The 22,082-nt window shown below is 40.1% G+C and overlaps 1 protein-coding gene across 1 annotated transcript in view; it reads right to left on the bottom strand.

Moving 5' to 3' along the window:
- The window catches only part of FTSJ3 (FtsJ RNA 2'-O-methyltransferase 3), a 32,915-nt gene that overhangs the window by 3,549 nt on the left and 7,284 nt on the right, over nt 1-22,082 (bottom strand). Inside the window, exons 6-18 of the mRNA XM_026669859.2 lie at nt 18,154-18,348; nt 17,513-17,628; nt 17,188-17,292; nt 16,918-17,018; nt 16,627-16,707; nt 16,089-16,241; nt 12,407-12,542; nt 11,562-11,764; nt 9,912-10,029; nt 9,498-9,591; nt 8,089-8,242; nt 6,001-6,083; nt 5,784-5,886 (exon numbers count right to left, since the gene is read on the bottom strand). Coding sequence (XP_026525644.1) covers nt 5,784-5,886; nt 6,001-6,083; nt 8,089-8,242; nt 9,498-9,591; nt 9,912-10,029; nt 11,562-11,764; nt 12,407-12,542; nt 16,089-16,241; nt 16,627-16,707; nt 16,918-17,018; nt 17,188-17,292; nt 17,513-17,628; nt 18,154-18,348 — 1,642 coding nt within the window. The remainder of the gene's footprint in view (nt 1-5,783; nt 5,887-6,000; nt 6,084-8,088; nt 8,243-9,497; nt 9,592-9,911; nt 10,030-11,561; nt 11,765-12,406; nt 12,543-16,088; nt 16,242-16,626; nt 16,708-16,917; nt 17,019-17,187; nt 17,293-17,512; nt 17,629-18,153; nt 18,349-22,082) is intronic.

The following is a 22,082-nucleotide window of genomic DNA, read 5'->3' as shown; positions in this document are numbered from 1 at the left end:
AGGAGTTTAATTTTTGAATTTGGTAAAGATTCATGCTTGTCTTCTGACCACGGTGAGGGGAAGGGCCACAGGGCAAACAGACATGGATGTTACAGTGATAGAACCACATTCTCTAAGTTGACTGGCCAGATATTTCTTTTTCATGCTTTTTTTTTAGAGGCTAAGTTTTCTCTTTATGCAATTGTGTGTATGTGTGCATCTTGTAATTATATAAATTCTATTTTCAGGAGTGCACTAAATTATGTGCATTTCTGCCTCAACATGAAAGGCATGTTCCTTTCCTTATTTTAACGCTGACTGCATTGCAAAATTTATATGCAGCATTTCTGTATAAGGTTCCCAAATATCTAAAAACTTTTATTATGCCTCATACTAATACCATTTATGAAAGCTGCAGTATTCAACATTTAATCAGAGTGATATACCATTTAATCCTCAACTTGGGTTCTTGCAGACCCAACATTCAAAGGGCCACCTCATTCTTTGGATCCCTAATTTCTGCTGTTCCTTTTTATCATTCCCTGCAGTACAGCCACAATCACTGGCTGTGAATGCAAACCCAAACTGGACAAACATATAGCCCTGTTTGAAAGAGTTGATACCATAGAAACACAAATAACATCCCTTGACACCATAGTAACATCCCTGGATACTTTAAAAGAAAGATTAACCAACCTTGAAAAAAAAAGACACAACACAAACACCCGAACATCCAATAGCTACAAACCACACCTCTACCCAACAACCACAACCCAATCCACAAAAAACCATAAATCCAACAAATAATGACATCCTAATCCTTGTCAGAGAAGCTGTCGAGCGCGAACGGAAGCATCCAAACGTCATCTTATTTGATCTAGAGGACAGCAATAACAATGATGACATCACAATTGTCCGCAACATCATCAAGCATCAACCATCTCCCCTGATGAAATACTTGACATTTCCCGCATCGGCCCAGAGTTCAAAAACAGGCGATTCTGTGGCCCCAAGCTTCTGCAGGGTCATTTGCAAAAATGAATCAAGCAAACGCAAATTCATTTATACTATAAATTCACTCACCAAAAGAAACACCAACCATAAGAACCTCCGTTCTCACCCTGACCTAGCTGTACAGCAACATGTCCGCTCCCGTGAACTCTGCACAGAACTCAAAAAACGTCTAGACAATGGAGAGAAGGACCTGTACACTGACTATTGTGCTGACTGTATCAAAAATAAGTCACACAATCCACAACTCAGTATCCAACCCTACTTCAACCAATCCACCATCACCCAAAACTAGGCACGCACGCCCCTAACTATCTCAATTCACACCACAACTGGCCTTAAATGCAAGCTACTCAATGCAAGAAGCCTTGTGAATAAAATACCTGAATTTCTCCTCTTACTAAATATGGCTAAATTCGACATCATATTTGTCTGTGAAACATGGCTCAACGCATCTCTCCCTGACTCCATTACCTCAATAAGAGACTATCATGTTTACCAATCAGATCGTGAAATCTGTAGAGGAAGTGGTGTTGCTATCTTCTATAAAAAGTCCTTACAACTAAAAAACATCCAAGTTACCCAGGAGCTTGCTCTTCCTGAGATCATCGTCTGTGAACTGTCCTTAAATATCACATTTCAATTCTTACTATGTTACAGAGCCCCTGATTATGATATCAAACATGTAAACAAGGTAAATTCACTACTAACATGGGCAACATCCTGCCCGCACACTTTTATCTTTCTTGGTGACTTCAATCTACCTCATATTAACTGGACCCGAAACAAATGTAAAACTGAACCCATACATGCAACCTTCTACAATGCTGTAACAAATCTGGGACTGGAAGAACTAGTAACCAACAATACTAGACTTAACAACTGCGATCTCATCTTCTGTAATAGTTTGAATTCAATTTACAGAATACAAATTAAAAAACCATTTTCCAACAGTGACCACAACATGATTTGACTTTTATCTCAACATACGTCCACACAAAAATCATCACAACGGCATAATCCCCAATTATAACTTTAAAAAAGGCAACTATGATCTTATAGATAATGATCTCTCATCCCTTGATTGGCAATTTCTATTCACTGGATACAATACTGTTGAAGACCATTACAACATATTTTTACTTGAAGTCAAAAGAGTCATCAAACTATATGTACCAATAACAACTCCCCAAACCAGGAAAAATAGATTACCCAAAACAATAAGGAAGCTTTAATCAAAAAAGAGATCACTTTGGCGGAAAAACAAATCTGGTCATGTTGCCAACTTCAAAAGCCGATACAAAAATTTATGCCACCAGATAAAGACTGAATGCACTAATTATCACATTAAACAAGAGGAAAACCTTCTACGCACCAATTCCACCTGCACTTTCTACAACTAAAAGACTCAAGGTCCATCCCACCCCTGATAAGACCTAATGGTAAAGACTGCAATGACGACACCATTAAAGCCAACCTCTTTAACACATTCTTTGGCTCAGTATTTGTAAACAGCAATGGATCATGCCCAGTATTTCCTAGCTGAACCACAGACAACTACAATGATCTAATACATATCGATTTTAAGACAATGTTGAAAAATTTCTGTCTATTGGACTGGACAGAATATGTGCCTACTTCTTAAAAAAGCTATCCACTGCCATAGCTGAACCTCTAAGCATAATCTTTGAAAAATCTTTCAGGACCAGCTCCTTGCCAAAACTATGGTCACAAGCCACGGTCATCCCCATCTTCAAAAAGGGAGACCCCAGTCTAGTTGAAAATTACAGACCAATCTCTTTATGCTGCGTCATCTGTAAAGTCATGGAATCAATTATTAACCAATCCATTATCCTCCACTTAGAGACAAACAACCTACTCTCTAATAAACAATTTGGTTTCAGAAAAAAACTATCCTGTAATCTGCAACTCTTCCACTGCAAAAACATATGGACTACATAACTCGATCAGGGCAAAGCAATAGACGCAATCTACATAGACTTCTGTAAAGCCTTTGATTCAGTGGTACATGACAAACTACTCCAAAAACCAAAATCTTACGGTATCTCTGGACACCTGCATAACTGGATAGAAGCATTCCTGTCAAACAGACAACAAATGGTCAAAATTGGGAGCGTCCTATCAAATTCTGTACCTGTCAACAGTGGTGTCCCCCAAGGCAGTGTTCTAGGACCAACTTCTTCATACTCTACATAAATGACCTCTGTGATCATATTAAGAGCAACTGCATTCTCTTCACTGATGATGTAAAGCTATTCAACACCACAGAAAATACTGCTACCCTTCAGAAAGACCTCGACTATGTATCAGAATGGTCAAACAAATGGCAACTTCAAATCTCAACAAATAAATGCTCTGTCTTACATATTGGCAAAACAAATCAGGAAATAAAATACAAGCTGAATAGTCAAGACTGTTAGGAATGATAGTCACCTAACAGTTGGAAATATATAAACCAGGATAGTTCTTAAACAAACAATGCATTATGCATTATATTTGGAGCCTAAGGATGAACTAAGTTTAACTGCATATGCTGATGCAAGTTTAGCTACAGATGTATCTACACGTAAATCAACGTCAGGTACTGTAGTACTATTAGGAAAGGTGTTAACTGGATGGCGGTCTATTTGACAAAAACATCTAAGTTTATCAACAATGGAGGCTGAATTTTCATGTTTGTCTCTATTATGTACAGATTTAATTTGTTATAAACAACTATTGATTGATATGGGAATTAATGTAAAGGAACCTATTGTTCTGTATGAAGACAACCAATGAGCAATTCAGATGGCTTCCAATCTTGCTGTAAAGACAAGATCAAAACACACCGACCTAAGATATCTAAATGTGAGACAATGCATTCAAAGTAAAATGATTACACTGGAGTACTGCATGTCAGAGAATATTGATCATTTTACAAAAGCCCAAGGCATTGTAAAACATAAGGCTTGCTGTAAAGAATATGGACTTAAACTGTAAGGTTTTATATACTGCCCTACCCAAAGGGGAGAATGTTAGGAATGATAGTCACCTAACAGTTGGGTTGGAAATATATAAACCAAGATAGTTAATTTAATATTGTATCTTTAAGAGAATGCTGTAAGTGTGATTGGCTGAGGTTCCTCCAACAGCCATAAGATGGAGCCAGAAACCTGGTTTGTCTCTTCTTGTATTTCCTGTTTTGCTGCATTGCCTGATCGTCGTTCTGCTTGGATTGCTGAGTCTTGCAACTGTTAGCAAACTCCATTTACTGAACTCTGTTTATGATACTTGACTTCGTTTCTGGATTATCCCTGGACTGATATTAACTGCTTTAACCGTGTATGATTTGGACTTCGTTTACCCGTTTACTGGAAGTAAAACCTACATTTTACTATTCAGTGTATACGTATGCTGGTTGTGTGTTATTCAACATCACTCTCACTATGTTTCCCTGAGTGCACTCATTCTCCTAACGGGGAATACCTCAACAAAGACCTTGTTGATGATCCAAACTCTGTCAAGGACCTTGGAATACTCATCTTTAATGATCTAAGTGCGAGAGCCCACTGTAACTACATAGCCAAAAAGGCATTAAGAGTTGTTAACCTAATCCTACGTATTTTTTTCTCTGGTAATATCACACTACTAACTACAGCATACAAAACATTTGCTAGACCAATACTTGAATATAGCTCATCAGTCTGGAACCCACATTACGTATCTGATATTAACACAGTTGAGAAAGTCCAGAAATATTTCACAAGAAGAATTCTCCACTCCTCTACTCATTGCAGAATACCTTATGACACCAGACTTGAAACTCTAGACCTAGAAAACCTAGAACTACGCCGTCTTCGATCCAATCTAAGTATAGTATATAAAATCATACACTGCAATGTCCTACCTGTCAATGAATACAAGAGCACACAATAGATACAAACTCAAGGTTAACTGCACCAAACTTGATTGCAGGAAATACGACTTCAGCAACAGAGTGGTCAATGTCTGGAATACTCTACCTGACTGTGGTTTCTTCCCCAAACCCCAAAAACTTTAACCTTAGATTGTCTACTATTGACCTCACCCCTTTCCTAAGAGGTCTGTAGGGGGCGTGCATAAGCACACCAATATGCTTTACCGTCCCTGTCCTATTATTTCTTTTTGTTTTTCTTATATGTATCCATTTCATGTATTCATAACTATGTTTATATTTATACCTATTATCTTGTAAATTATTGACAAATCAAATAAATAAATAAAATAAAAATAAAAAAATATGATGGGCATAGCTAAAATGGGACTAGCAGTCAGCCTAGTCACTGTCTTAGCATCCTACCTATAGCAGCAATCAATTTACGCCATTTTATAAGGTTTGTTTGGGCACAGCACATTATGTAAATACAAGAATTGGATTTTGTTTACCCAAGTTTAGACTTTAGTATGAAAACCCAACTGAATTATTTTCTCCATCGAATGGTGGAGAGAACTGAACTTGTCAGACATTCCTTTTGAACCACAGGAAAATGTTTCAAGGGTTTTCAGATATACAGAAAGAATATTTGAATATTTGAAAATGTATTTTATGGGTCAACACAAAGTCTTTCAGCAGTTTTCATTTTGCTGATTTCATTGTGCCTGAAACTCCCATAAATTGTTTGCTTTTTGCTACATAGGCCTAACTGGATAAAGCAATTTTTTCTTGAACATCAGTCATTCTGTCTATTGTGTTCCTCTATTCAAGAGTCCTTTTTCCAGCTATATTTACTAATATTCTTGTACTTTCAAATCACCTGTTGAAAGAGCCATCAATCAAGTCTCTCTTGGCCTTGCGGGAAGTGGCAATGACTGCTCCTAATGCCAGTCCTTCAGGGTTCAGAACCCGAGCTCGCTTCACTGGAGAGAGACAAAAGTTGCAGTCAATATTCTGGGCCAGCATCCCAGTTCTATTCTTGGAAAATCATAAACAGATGAGATGCAATTGTTCTCCATTTCTCTTTTTCTCCTTACCTGGATCTATAATGGGGACCACCTCAATACCACTTTGGCTGTCTCGGAGACGCTTTCTTCCTGTTTGTGAAGCTAACAGCTCCCTGAAATACAGAAACACATGGTGGAAGTAATGGACCATCTGCTCTCTGGCATTGCATTAGGTAAAATAAGGAAAGCTACTTCAGATACAGTACCCATCCCTCAAATATATTTGGATTCCAAATACAGTAACAGTAACTCCTGTCCATACACAGATAAAAGCTCTTTGTAATAATCCAAATCTGAAAATATGGATATTAACAATTGAATTCATTATAATTCATGTAGCTAGTATTTTAAAAATGAATTGCTGGCAAGTTAATTTGATGCCAACATGAAAAATCCTATGGTGACTGGTTTAAATTTCTAGTAAATTCATTTAGTAGTATATTGAAATGAGGCCATTGGGGAAAGCAAGGGCCAGATTTATGTCAAATGCTAAAAGGAGATTTAAGAGATTAATATTAACATTTCCTTATATAAATTCATTTGTCCCTAAAACCAAAGCAAATTGGATAACTTTTCTCTCTCTTCAGATCAAGCAATATTCTCATGTTTAGCTTATAAATGGCAAACCATTTGTTTAAAGAAACTAATTTAACTGAATAATAAAGTTGCAATATATTAGACATAATTGGGACATTCAATAAAACCAATGTCAGAATGCCATTGATGACAAATGCCATAATTTCTTTAAAACTTGAGACATATTTCTTAATACAGAAAAATCAAAGATCTATTTTATCAGCAAAAAACAAAGTACAAAAACAAAGTACATTATTCTTTTTAGCCAAATTTAGTGATCATCCTTGATCATGCTCAGAATGGATGGGATTCTATGTTTGGAGAAATGTTATCCAATATCAAATTAGGTACTGATTTCTTCCTTCTCAAAATGAAGGAAGACCAAAGATTGGGGAGAAAGGAAGTAAGATCAGGATTAGAACTGTGTGACAAGGGATGGATTTCCCCCATACTCCATATTTGAGACAAAAAGACCTCTACATTCTTCTTGTGACAACTTTCTTGTGAATTGCATTTGTGAGAAAATGAGTGGAGGTGGGGAGGGTAAATGTTTAGGACTGCAGCACAGCAAGAAAAGGCATAGTCCCTTCCTGAGTTAACGCAAGCATGAGAAACCTCTACCATTGTGGGTATTAGGTACCATATTGGTTCAGAGATACGGCTGAACCCAGCCCACCTCTGTGCTCAAAATTAACAGAACACTAAAACATGTTGTTGTAGTACAGAAATAATTTAGTGTCCCTTATTTTTCAAAGGCTGTTTATTTACTTTCAGTCTAAGACAAACAAATCTACATAGATAAAACTCATGTTTCTTATTTTATTTTGAAGAGAGATAAAAAGACCTCCCAAAATGCAGTACTAATCCTTCCCATCTCAAATGCAATAGAAAGTTCAGGAAATGAACAGAACAAGCCTTGGGGTATTAAGCAATGGTTTTAGCCATAATTTACTGAATTATCTATACCCGAAGGAGTTTGTGCCATTGACTAAGCTATAAACTTAATCAATATACTAAACCAAAATAACAATAATATATATTAATTATGGTTTGTTGCACAATCGGTCAGATGTTTAGACTGGATTTGACATTTTTATCTACCTATCAAATCCTTCCCAAGGACCTGGGATAGGCAGATGTTGCTTGTATGATGGCATTTTTAGAGATATCATTACAGTATGTACGCTATTCCAAGTAAAGCTGCCTTTTGCAATTGACTAATGGTGAATTTGTCAATGCCAATGGCATTCAGGTAGTGCTCCAGTTGTTTTGGGAACACACTCGAGGCATCTATTACTATTGGTATTACATTTTCTTTCTTTAGCCACAAATAATTATTATAATTTCATCGCATAGTCAGCTAGATGTTTAGACTGGATTTGCCATTATTATTAATATTTATTATTATTGGGAAGAACTTGAGAGATGGATAAAAATGCCAAATCCAGTTTAAATATCAGGCTTACTATGCAATCAATCATCATAATATAAAATACATCACCACTTAGTACAACATATGCATCCAGTCCCTCATGACCTTACCTGTCTTCATCGCTACTGTCGCTCTCCTCTCCCTCAGAGGTTTCCCCTTCAGATGAATCTTTTGTTCCTTCAGGTTCAAGATTTTCCCTGTTTATAGATTCAGGCACAGTTTCATGTTGTAGCAGCTTCTTTTGCCTCTTGTCATTCTTCGAGACTTAAAATTATTTAAAACATTTCAATTAGTGAAAAATCTTTCCTCCTTCTTTCCTCTCATTACCCCAGATTCCTTGGCACTTAAATTTATGAAGGAGAGGAAAAACAATACAGCATCAAAATTCTCAGAAACACGGACATTAGGCATGAAATGCTATGTTTAAAGAGCAATGAAGGAAAAAAACCGGTTGTCTGAGCCACTACTTTTTGAATTATAAAGTAACATACTTGGGCAAGATCCTAATTACAGTCCCAAAAGCAATCCCTAAGATTGTACACTACTCTGGGCAAATAAAGATATACCTTTACATCTTTTCCCACCATGATGCTTTCCTAATGTGTCTTAAAATAAAACCCTGATTATAGAATTCTGTTTCGCATTATAGTTGGCACAAAACCTGCCTATTGACCTAAGGTTTAGACTGAGCTTGGATTTTTCTGGTCAATATTTTAACATTTTGTATAATTTTGCTGGTTTGGGTTAACAGTGCCCTGCTTCTGGGGTTATTCTGAATGAAAAACAGAGCAGGATTTGCAATAAATAAAATAAACTCTCTCGTCATACCCAATTAATATAGGACACTGTCTAATATGTACAAGATCCAATATGATAGGAGGGCACAAGGCTGAAGAATAACATATCATATTCTATGAAAGTAGCAAGTTAAATAGCCCTTGTGGTGTAAAGTCAAGGCAAGATCCATTCTCTGCTGAGCAGCTAAATTGTTTCAGTCCTTTTTCTTTCAAAGTGCAATGTAGACAGTGATCAACTTTCCAACATGTTTAAGTGACCTGGAATTTAACACCACACAAATTTAGTACTGCTATTACATTTAATGCTAATGATGTACAAAGCGTGTTAGGAAGCAATGCATGGAGAGCCTTGAAGGCATGTGAAGCAATAATATCTGTAAAATTCCACATGCAAAAACAAATGAAGAAGCAGTCTTAAATCTTCTTTCTCTTAATATTTAGCCACTGCAGGACATTCATTTTGCAGTTCAAATTTCTCAATTTAATTTCAGTTTGACTTTGGGGATTACTTTGAATTGCAACCAATTCATATGCAATGAAATTACATAGTTATGTTCATTACCAAGGAAGATAGATATGGAACAAGTGGTTTTTAAAAATAGACCCAAAGGCTCCAGTTTCATCCAAATTCAAAGAAATGTTGGATGGATTTTCACTGCACGCTGATGTCATATTTTCATTTATCATCAACGTTAGTCCCATGGAGTCAAATATTGTTTTACCTGGTGGGTGTTCTGCCCGGTTCTGGGATAGGACTTGTGCCTGCCCAATCTCTAGCGCCTCATCAGCATTATCATCAATTCCAGCAAAAGCCTCCTGGAATGAAGGAAACACAAAATTAACTTAGATCATTCCTGGAAATGCTATTCAAAACGTCACTTTGTGAACCCCTGATACTTTAGTAGTTTTTTAAAAAAAAACACAGAGTCTCAGGTAAGGCCAAAAGTAACGCATTTCAGACCATTGGGCTAAGGAAGTACCATATGGAGGTACCCCAGGGAATGGAAGGGAAATATTTCTGTGGCAGCTTTTCCCAACTTGAGTGCTCTTTACCTATGTGACTTTCTACTTCCAGAATTCTTAGCAATGACCATACTAGGGAAGGGTGCATTGCACTCTTGGGCAAAGTTACTCACTTTGCCAAACCATAAGCTCATCCGATGCTGCTCACGCTCTTCCTTGTCCTCCAGTGGCACTAACAGGGGGTTTCCTCCTTCAGCATTGTCTTCCTCCATTTCATCTTCAGAGGCAACTCTGAAACAGATAAACAATGCTGCAGGAAAGCATTGACACATTCCTACCTAATCAATCTGGTAATGAAGGCATACTTATATCATTGCCAGGAAAATTCATGAACTGCTCTTAATCACTGAAACCCCACCGTAATCACCTATCGAGGAATAAATGGATTACTCTGTGCTTTTCTTATACTCACCTAACCTTTGTGCAACAAGTCCTTGTTTCAATCCCCACTGTCTCAAAGTAGAAATAGAGGAGAGTCACACTTGATATTTTGGAAAGATACTGTGAATTAACCCCATCATTACTAAGAATATTCTCTTCACCTAAGCCTTTCAAAATTCCACTATTACTACAATATTGGGGAGTTGGGGTGGGGGTAGATAAAAGGAAAATATAGATGTACTAGGATCACAGTATGCTTTTTTTTAAAAAACACCATCACTATTACTACTTTGCTACTAGTAGTAATAATTCATTATGATAATGATAGAATAAAATAGAATGCAATAAAATATTTCATTTGGCAAAAGTGTGGCTAGAATTTATCACTGGTAGAGGAGCACACAATGAACTTACAAAACAACAGAGAATAATAATAAAAATAATAACAACAGCAACTGTTATTTGTAATACATTTTTAAATGTTCAGTTGACTTGAGTTTCACGTTTAATGAATAAAAGAGATGATGACGATGACAACAACCACATAATTTGGAATATAACATGCCAGATATCACAGTTGTTGAAAACAGAAACGTTCAATTTATTGATATCGCTGTACCAGGAGATGCCAAGAGTCGAAGAAAAAGAACTGGAAAAATCATGAAATATTGCGACTTGGCCATTGAAACTAGGTGATTATGGATGAAACATGTAACAGTGCTACCCATTGTCATTGGGACACTTAGCACCATGTCCAAGAATTTTGCAAAATACATCAAGAAGTTGTAGCTTCCTGCTGTAGCACCAGCGGAGCTGCAAAAGACTGCACTTTGGAACAACATACATTTTAAGAAGATACTTGGTTGATACCCAGGATGCTGGCAGCAACCCTTTATGAACTATCAGAGTCAGTCAATGATATTTGTGATACATTTTTAAATATTCAGTTAACTGAGTTTCATGTTTAATGAATAAAAGTTTATAATAAAAATACTATTAATATTGTGCAACCAGTAGAAGGGGAAAATAAGTGATAATAATTCTGAAAAGAACTTGGAATGGTATGCAAAAGCAACAAAATCAAATCATTAACCAAATTCCCATGAAATAACATAATTAAGTCAAATGGACTTCCCAGTAATTTTAAGGAAATGGGTTGGGGGTGTTCTTATGAATCATTATGTGTGCAAGCACATAGTGATCCACAACTACTTCCCTAAAAGCAGGTTTCTCTCTCCCTCCCCAACTACAACTGACTTCCAATTCTTCCATGTTGAAAAAGTGTTGACATCATTTAAAAAAAAAAAGACCACTTGCATAAAGCCAATTTTCTCACAGAGCAACCAACACACTGGAATTAATTTCCTGGCACCTTTACTTACTTTACTGAGGCACAGGCCTGTTTCAATTGCTTGGCCCGCTCCTCAATCTCTGCCATCTCCTCATCATCCAAGTCACTGGCTAAGGAGACGTCATCATCAGAACCTCCTTCTTCCGAGAGAGAGAGGTCATTGTCAACATTGGTGGAGGATGCCACAAAAGCATCTGCAGCTGCCATGTCACCTTGGACCAATTCATGCAGTAGCTGAAAGCAAACAAGTGGGGTCGTGATGGCAAGTATGATCACACAGATTAATCCTTCAGATTAATTAATCTTTTAGACCTACTGGTGGCTTTGATATAGTTAATCATGGCATCTTCCTGGATGACCTATGGAGTCTGGGAATTGGGGGCATTATTACTCCACTTTCATCCTTCCTTCATGGGTTGTTCAGTCTGCTAATGAGGCAGGTAAGGTGTAGTGTGTGTGTGTGTGTGTGAGACAGAGAGAGGGGGAGGCCACTTAAGCAAAAGTTGCTTATATTTTGTTCAAAAAGCTAGAGCATTACTAACATATTCTTTGCATGCTGTCTTGTCACTTAATGTAGATTATTCAATCATTCCCAATTCCTTGGTGGTTATTTTTTCACTGAACAGTGTCTATGTGTGTTTGATACATAGACCTCCAAACCCTGATCAAGGTTCGATTTCCACTAATCTCATGATGCCGGTTCCATGCCTTTTAAGGGCTGTGGAGAATAACAAGTTGAGAGAGCTGGCTATGTATGCCTCAATATGTGATGAAGGAAAAAAGAGTGAAACACAGTTTTGGGTTATTCACCCTGATTTAGAGTGAGCCAGTATCATATCCTAACCAACTGCCATGTTCTCAGATCTTCTCTATTACCTGGTTTTTGCCAACTGTCCTGAGAGAGAACATCCCAGTGTCTCCATCATCTGCAACAGAAACACCAGGAAGATCCATCTTCAGTTCAACACGTTCTCGTTGGCGCCTGCGCTCACGCAGAATTTTACGTTTTTTCCTGGTGATGATGAATAAAAAGGTTAATAACTTGAAGTACTTCGCATAAGTCCACTCTGCATTATAACCTGGTCTGAGGATGAAGTGCGTCCAGAAAAAAAAAAAAGATGAGGGAAAATAATATCACAAGAACCCCAAGGCTTGGAAATTGGTGCTCAGGGCAAACCAGCAGGGTTCTGGAGGAAAAGATGGATCAAAGATAGATCAAAATATCTCCATTCCACACTAAATCTGTGCAGGATTCTCATTATAATAAATGGGCACAGAAAGTAGGGATGCATGTATATATATGGGATGCATGTATAAGTATGTTCCCATGTAAAAAGGGTGGGGGGGGGAGAGAAGGACTGACTTCCTAATTCACTCATCACATTTTTTTTTATTTTCCCAATTCCTTAAATCTTAAAGAAAAAAAATATAAAAACAGAGTAGCTGCTAAACTGTGAGAAAAGATTGTAAACCTACCAAGATCCTATCAACCTCATCTTGAATTTGAATTCTACCACCATTGCTCTAGATGATGATAATTAGATTTTATCCCAACTTTTTCATATATGATTCATCTTGATTTGAGCACAGTGAGAATCAGCATGTTATACATTTTGAATTAGGAAATATTCTAACACAGAATCAGTTTTACAGAATTTCTACTTTTCTCCAAAATGTCAACTGTTGGAAAAAATAGGTTGGAGAAGGAAAATGCTTCAACATACACACACACACCCAAAATTTTGGGTGTTTTCACATGTCCATATTAAAGGTAAGGATTAGAGAACAAAAAAGGAGGACTTTTCAAGATTCTAATTCTCAGACTACTGTGATAATGCCCACAATTTGCATAATACTTGCTTGAGATAGCTGTACAAACATATTGATCCAGACTCATGTCTCCAATAGGGGGTTATAAGCAGGGGTGGGCTTCTGGGGACTCGCAGGAGTTCGTGAGAGCCCCTAGCTAATATTCTGTGCAGTTCGGAGAACCCCCAAATCCTGCTCCTGGCTGGCCCCGCCCACCCCTCCCCTCCTCTCCCAAGAGTCCCTATGAGGCCCGTTTTGGATGCAGATGAGTGCAGGGGGTGCATGGAGGCTCGGGGAGGGCAAAAAGCAAGCTTCCCGGAAGTTTGGGAAGGCTGGAAATGGCCCTGTTTCCGGCTTCCAAAGAGCCTCCAGATCCCAGGGAGGTCTGTTTTTGCCCTCCCGGAGGTTCAAGGAAAACCTTCGGAGCCCGGGAGGGAAAAAACACCCCCCCACACCATGGCGCAGGAGGCTGACTAAGGCACGCCCACCATGGCCACGCCCGACAGAGAACCCTTTGTTAAATTTTTGAAGCCTACCCCGGTTATAAGTAGGCAAGTATCCATAATACCTCCCAAATCCCAATAATTTGTCCAAATGGACTAGATTTCTAGTCCAACATATGACAAAATTCTAAACTGAGAAAACTGATCTGAGTTTGGGGTCAAACTATAGTACCTAAACAAATTTACCCATATTTTTTGCACTATAACACACTCCAAGCCATAAGACGCACCTAGCTTTTTTTTTGGGGGGAATCTGTCTCTGCCACTCAGCAATTTGCCTCCTTGCAGCAAACAGCCTGGTCAGCTTCAGCACAGCTTAATTTAGCATGAGTAGCTGATTGGTGGTTGGATCAGCCTCCCAGAATACCACCAATCAGGTCTTCAAGATGCCAGGGATCCTTGCCGCCCATCACTGCTGTTGCTGCCTCCGCGCATCCCTTTTTCGGCCTCCACATGTCCCGTTTTCAGCCCATTCCAGGTAGTGGGGATTGCCGCCATGGCCTATCACCACCATTCAGCTAATGGCAGCAGCAATCCTTGCCACCTAGAACGAGCCCGGAACAGGCCGAAAACAGGACACATGAAAGCTGAAAACAGGACAGACAGAGGCTAAAAATGGGGCATGCAGCAGCAGCGATAGGCAGCAGTGGCGATCCCTGCAGCCTGGAACAGCTGATCGGTGGTATTCTGGGAGGCCGATCCAACCGCCAATCAGCTATTCGTGCTACCGTATTTGCCGGCGTATAAGACGACTGGGCGTATAAGACGAGCCCCCAACATTTCCACTCAAAATATAGTTTTTGTTATATACTCGCCGTATAAGACGACCCCCCCCCCCCACTTGGAGGCATGCTTTTCAGGGCAAAAAAGTCATCTCATACGCCGGCAAATAAGGTAAGTTGTAACACTTGGGGTATTCTGGATATAATTCTTGATTGACACCCCCGCCCCTTTCCCCCAAACTTACAAAGCCACCAAAATGCTTTAGAGAGGCAGCTTCGCCTTTCTCAGGCTGGCACTCAATTCCTCTCCCTTTCTTTGTGACAGCCCCCGCGTGCGTGCCATCGGGACTCCAAGGGTGGGGGATGGACAGCTGCCAACTCTCTCTCTCTCTCTCTCTCTCTCTCTCTCTCTCTCTCTGTGTGTGTGTGTGTGTGTGTGTGTGGTGTGGAGGGTAATTCCGGCTATCTCTGGCCTCCGCTCGGTTTAAAAGTCGCTTGGCCGGTTCCCAAGTCGCAGCCGCGCTGGCAGGAGGCGGCGCCGGGTGGCAGCTCGGTGCAGGGGAGGCGGATCTTTCTCTCTTAAGCGGGGAGGGGAGGAGGGGACAAGAGGAGGGACGGGACAGGGGGCGGGAGGAGGTTGCTCGCCTTCTTCCACCGCCCACCGGACCCTTTTCTTCCCAAGGGGACCCTGGAAAGCAGCTCGGGAGCCGGGTGGCCCTGCCCAGCGGGGTCCCATCAGGAACTTCCCGAGGACACCCCCCCCGCCCCAAGCACAGCCCTCCCGGTCTTTCAAAGAGGGAGGGAGAAGCGGGAGGAGCAAATTGCCGCCCCCCGCCCCGCTGCCCAGAAGGAGGGGTGCCACAGTCCACCCCCACCACCTTCTCCCCCCCACTCCCCGGGCCATTACGCGGCTCGGGGCTAGCTGGGCGAAGCGGCCCCGCCAGAGACTCTCCCGCTCCACCCCCACCCCACCTCCAGATTGGCCTCCGCAGCGCCCGAGCCGGGCGGAGGGTGGGTGGGTGGGTGGGTGGGAGGAGGAGGAAGAGACTCCGGCTGGGCTTGAAGGGGCTTCGCAAGTTGCGGAGCTCCGCCCCGTCGCTCTTGCACCGAGTGACAACGTATTTACCGGCGTATAAGACGACCCCCCACTTGGAGGCATGTTTTTCAGGGCAAAAAAGTCGTCTTATACGCCGGCAAATACGGTAAATCAGGCGGTGCTGAAGCTGACCATGCTGTTTGCTGCAAGAAGGCAAATTGCTGGGAGGCAGAGGCCAAAAGGTGGGGGCCAGCAGGTGAGCAGGGCTTCAGCAACATTTGCTCTATAAGATGCAGACATTTCCATCCACTTTTTTTTTTTGGGGGGGTGTTATGTCTTATAGTGTGAAAAATACGGTAAATGCAATTAACAATTCTCAAGCTTCCTCTGATGTCTTTATACAAAGGCTGATTCCTTATTGTAGTCATTTATCAGTAGGCAGAGAAAGGATAATGCCAAAATGGACTTGTTGCTTTCTCCAAGCTCACCGCTTTAGTTCAGCTATCTCCTCGGCTTTGAGCTGAGTAAGTTGTAATTCCAATTCTTCAGCCTCTTTTTCTTCTTCTCCCTTTTGAATTTCTGGGGCTGTCTCTTTGGGTTGCATTTCTTCTTGTCCTTCTTCTTCCTCACCGGAACTTAAACTAGAAATGGCAAAAAGAGAGACATCTTTTGAACTGTAAGCCACCCAGAATCACTTGCCTGAGATGGGGAGCTGCAGAAATTGAATTACATAAATAAAAATATTTTATTAATTAAAAAACTCAAAATACTTTATTGAGTATTTACTCAGATTTACAGTCAAAACCAGACAACTAATAAGCAGAAAACTAGTTAAGGAGAGGGGAAAATCCAATAGAACCATGTCTTAGCAAATTGAATAAAATGTCTCTGTCCCCTCTCCATCAGCCATAAGTTGGTGGAATAGCTGCAGTCAGACAAGAAGGCCTATCAAACCAAGATGAGTCTCTTGTTTTGTAGCTGGTAAACTGGAAGCTAAACTCCCAGAATAGGGTCCAATCCACTTACTTGATATCTATTTCTTTAGCTTGTTCTTTCAACTTCTTCACCAGAAACCGCCTCAGTTTTGTTCTCCAATTCAGCAGGGCCCTAAGCAAGGAAAAGACAGTGAGAGTCTACACGTATTATTCTTGTGAGAAACCTCACAAGCAGGAAACTTAATTGGTTCCTAATGGATTGGGGATGACTGACATGAAGTTATTGGGATACTCAGGTGATTATAGTTAGGAGACTAGGATGCACTTTATTCCTCCTTAGCTTCCTATGTCCCATTCTTATAATATAAGTCAACTCCCGTACCGGAGTTCCTTACGTCCAAGAACACGGATGTCTTGACAACAATGACGCATTTCCTCATTGGTTGCACTGTGATGTTCCAACTCTTCATTGTCAAAGACAATCTAGGAGATAAGGCAGGGAGCACAACAATAATGGAAAGGTCTCTCCCACTAGTACTTTGTCCTAACTAGAATTCTACCACTGTGACATCTTGATAACATAACAACTTCCAAAATCCAGCCCTCCCCTCCCACACTCTAAAAGTTTCCACCCCTGCTGCACAATCCTTACCTCACTGGCCTTGGCTAAGAAGTCCACTGGGTTGGAAGCTTTTAGAAAATCTGTCAGACTGCAGCGGTTATAAAGAATGGTAGCTCCATCTTCATATCCTTCAGCCTATTTGAAAAAAATCACAAGTAAAACACAGCAAAATTGGTGTACAAAATGTGTCTCAAGTAAGAACCATCTCCTTCCACCTAATCCTCTACAGTCTAAACGCCAAACCTTCCCACCTTTCAATCATTATTTCCACACACAATAAATACTCTTTTCAGGCTATCTACAGAGGCTGCCTTACAGCTATTGTTGGAGAAACAGCAATGTTTCCCATACTGACCTTTGGCTTCTTTTTGGTCACCAATTCAGTCACAGACTTGGCCTCTACCTCCACTTCTTTGAAAGCAAACTTGGGGTCAAAAAATTTATTGTCAATTTTATCTGGAGCCAAGTAACCTAAAAAGAGATGAAAATAAATTAAAAAGACATTTACAACCAAACAAGTCATTATCAATTAAAATAATCATTTTATTTCTCATCCTTAATTTCAATATAATATGTACTTGGTAGCTTCCCAATCAGGCACTGACCTGGCCAAAACTTACTTTATTTTATAGAGGTAACACCACATACTTCAAAGCCAAGCTTTGAGAATTTGGGGAACAAATTAGCAGATTTATAGGACAGTTCTATCATACTAGAATAATCAGAAATGATGATTTGTCACATCCCTCTACATGATGCACATATTTTGGCCACACAGTGGCAGAAGATCCCCTGTCCATTAACAACTTTTGTATATCCAACCCAGAGTTGCTTTGCATAGTAGGCTGGGTGGCATATACAATAGAAATATATCATGCAGCACTACTTGCAGATAACAAAACAAACTCCAATGTTGTATTATGCTGGGTTTCCAAATCAACCATATAAATTTGTCTTCCCAGTTGGCAACCCATTCCCCCCCATTCTAGCACTCACCCTGACAGACCACAAAGATCTCAGCTGACTCATTACGTGAGGCTTGTGGCTTGGTGGCTTGCACTTTATGGAACAGCTGCTGAAAGATCCACAGAAGGGGCTGGTAATCCCGGGAACGGAAGACTTTGGTGATGAACCAGCCGTTCTTAGACAAGAAGTCACAGGCTAGTTTCAGGGCTGACAGTGTAAGGTTTGCTGTCAGGAGAGGTGGAACAGAGAGGAGAGAAAAGGGACAAAGCTAAGGAAAAGTTAGACTTGCTTCTGAACTTGCAATTTATTTTAAGCTGCCATCCGTTGTATACTTATTCCAATTGCATCATCTCAAGATGAAGATAATACAGGTGGTCTTTAACCTATGACCACAAGTGAGCCCAAAATTTATGTTGCTAAGATAAAAATTAATTAAGTGAACTTTGCTCCATTTTCTTGCCACATTTATTAAGTGAGAATCACTGTTAAATTAGTAACACTGTTGTTAAGTGATTCTTCTTTCCCCGTTGACTTTGCTTATCAGAAAATCGCAAAAGGGGATCACATGACTCTGGGACACTGCAACCTTCGTAAATGTGTCAGCTGTCAAGCATCCGAATGTACATCACATGACCATGGGGATCAGTGGTGGGATTCTACCAGTTTCCCTACCGGCTCGGTGATCGCGCACTCTGTGTGTGTGAGCACGCGTGCAGCTTTCCAAACACTAGCTGAGCCTCTGCCGCGCCAATCAACTGAGAAGGTAAATAACAGAAAAGCGCAGGTGGGCAGGTGGGAGAGCCGATCCTGCACTTTTCTCTTCTTCCTCCTCTCAGCTGATCATCAGAGCTTTTTTTTTACTACAGGTTTGCCATTGATGGGGATGCTGCAATGGCCGTGTGAAAAATGGTCATAAGTCACTTTTTTCAGTGCTGTTGTAACTTCAAATGGTCACTAAATAAACTGTTGTAAGTCAAGGGCTACCTGTAAAACTCACCTACCATTATACAGAAGGGTTATAAGGATAGCGAGATGCTTTATTTAGGGACGTTTATAGCCCACTCTTATGATAGAGCCTCAACAGAAGACAGAAACTCATTCTACATTATTAGGGGCAAGGAAAAATGATTTTAATCCAGAAAGTAACCCGATGATCAACAATATTTGTTCTTCAAATTAGAATCAGGGAGATAGCTAAAATTTTAGGGCTCAATTGTTGCACTAGAAATGGGAAACAATTTAATGTGTTATTTGCATATTAAAGCAACATTCAGTTAAATGACAAGGAGTTATTTCAAGCCTCCAAGTAGCCAGGCGTTATGTTATTTACAGCTCCTGGGGGCAATCAAGAAGGGAGATAGAGGGAGAAAGTGAGCAGCAACCACTGCTTGAGCAGTTAAGGATGCAGACCACATTGTTGACTGGGATCTGACCACAGTAGGGAGACAGACGACTCCTTAAGGGGCTGCTGCCTGGCATTTCTGGTGCAGGAATATTTCAATAAGTTCAGGCAAATTCCATTAAATGAAGGCTGTTAAATGTTGTTGCTCAGCTAACAATTTGCATTTTAAAGAAGAACCCAGGATCTTTTAGTCAAAACTGATCATTACTTTGCAAGATTCCACCTTGGCCCATGTGATGTGCCAAAAGGAAAAATCTCCCATGATTTGGGTTTGACGCCTGGTAAGGTTTAAATTACCTGGAATTGGTTAGCCACTATCTTTTTCTGGGCCCTTTCCTCCCCCTCCCCCAGCTTCCTAATCTTATTCACCAGCTGTGTATTTTCCTGAGGGTCTTCTATCCAAACACAAACTGGATGTCATCTATTTAGCTTTTTGAGATAAGGACACCTAGGTGCTGCCACTTAGCTGGACTACAATGATCAAATCAGGCTGAAATAATTTATTTTAGACTATAGGTACCGTGTTTCTCATATAATAAGGCCGGGTCTTATTTTTTTTTTTGAGCCCTGAAAAAATAGCTAGGTCGTCTTTTCGGGGGTTACTTAATTTCCCCCCCCCCCTTGCATCTTCGGGTGGGCGGGCGGTGATGGCTTGGATGTTGACCTTGGCGTTGGTGGGGCACTTTGTATTGGGGTCAACGCAGGCAGCATTATATCTGGGTGTGCAACAAAAGTACTTCCTAACGGCAAGCCCCCCCACCATTCCCCCCATTTCGCATGTTTTAATATAGGCCTTAATTTGGGGGGAGGGGCTTAATTTCATTTCATGCCTATAAAACATGCTGGGACTTCCTATTGGGGGAGGCCATATTGTTGGAGAAACAGGGTAGTTCTCGACTTACAACCAATAGCTTAGAGACTGTTTGAAGTTACAATGAACCATCCAGCAGCTATTTATGATTCAGTTTCAAACTTCTGACAGCTATTCCCACCCGTGGTCATGTGATTGAATGTTTTTGGCAACCAGCCTGCATTTGTGGCCATTTGCAGTGTCCTGTGATTATGTGGCTGTGATTTATGACCATTTTTGCCAGAAACCAGTGTTTATTTCTGGTTTCTGGCAAAGAATAGATTCAAAGAATTTAACAATCCCAACAAAAAAGGTCCTAAATTCAGGCATTGTCACAAGATGACCAGCTTAGCAACTGGCATGACTTTGAATCATAATTCCAGGTTCAATTATAATAAGTCAAGGACTGCCTATATATTGCCTAGCCCACCTGGCCTTTATGCCAGCTTTATTAGCATATTTGACCATGTAATTTTGTTTTTTCATATGCATATTAGCTTTGTTTAGGTAAAGATAATAATTTCTCCTGTCTAGCTATGTGTAACTCTAGGGGGCAGTGCTCATCTCCGTTTCTTAGCCGAGGGAACTCGTGTTGTCCAAAGAACTTCCGTAGTCATATGGTCAGTATAACTATACACAGAGGCACACAGAACATTGTTACCTTCCCACCAAAGTGGTACCTATTTATCTACTTGCATTTGCATGTTTTCAAACTGTTAGGCTGACAGGATCTGGGGCAAGTAATGGGAGCTCACCCTATTGTGCAGCACTTGGGTCTCAAACCTGGGCTATTAATTTTTCAACTGACAAGCTCAGCATTTTTAACCACTAAACCATTGTATCCGCATTAGCTTTAGAGTTCTATAGAAAATGTCATGGGGTCCATTAGATCAAAACAATTTTCATAATAATACTAAAAAGTATGTGATATTTTCACTCTCATTTTGCCTTGAATGTTCAGTGGATAAAACTGCTTGATCGCACAAATCAAGGCAATGGCACCAAACAGTCCTAGCATTCTTCATCATCACGCACTTAAAATTTTTTAAAAAATGGTAATTTCACTTAAGAATATCCTTGATGAAGCAGTAAAAATTATTTTTATCAAAATTTTGAACATATCTTTTTTTAATATTCTATGTAATGAAATGAAAAGTATGCAGAAAACATTTCTTCGGCATATTTAAGTACATTTGGCAGAAAAGCACTTGAATTGCAAGCTAAACTTTTTTCACAGAACGCTGTTTTTACATGAAAGCAAAAACAATAAGATAAATTATTGCTATTCAGACAAGGGGATCCAGACATTTTCTTGAAAATGAACCAAGTAGGCTCACCACTTCAAGGAAAACATCTGAAAGTATGTGTTGCCAATAATAAAATTCAAGCTTCAAAGTAAAAATCAGATTTGTTGGAAGAGATGGTCTTCTAGTCCAATTCCTCGCTCAAATAGAAGACTACACCATTCTGGATAAATGACTATCCAATCTCTTTTCAAAACCTCAGTGATGAACCACTCACAACTTCTGGAGGAAAACCATTCCACTGATTAAGTGTTTTCATTGTCAGAAAATGGATCCTTAATTCTAGGTTAGATCTTTCTTTGATAAATTTCCATCTGTTACTTTTTGTCCTGTCCTCATGTGCTGGATAATAGGTCAACCCCTACCTCTCTGTGACCCCTCAGATATTGGAAAACTGATATCA

This window comes from Notechis scutatus, chromosome Z (assembly GCF_049901735.1).
Source record: "Notechis scutatus isolate UNSWTSFEM ecotype Mainland chromosome Z, rNotScu1.2, whole genome shotgun sequence".
Classification (NCBI taxonomy): Eukaryota; Metazoa; Chordata; class Lepidosauria; order Squamata; family Elapidae; genus Notechis; species Notechis scutatus.
This window is presented reverse-complemented; position numbering and strand designations above follow the sequence as displayed.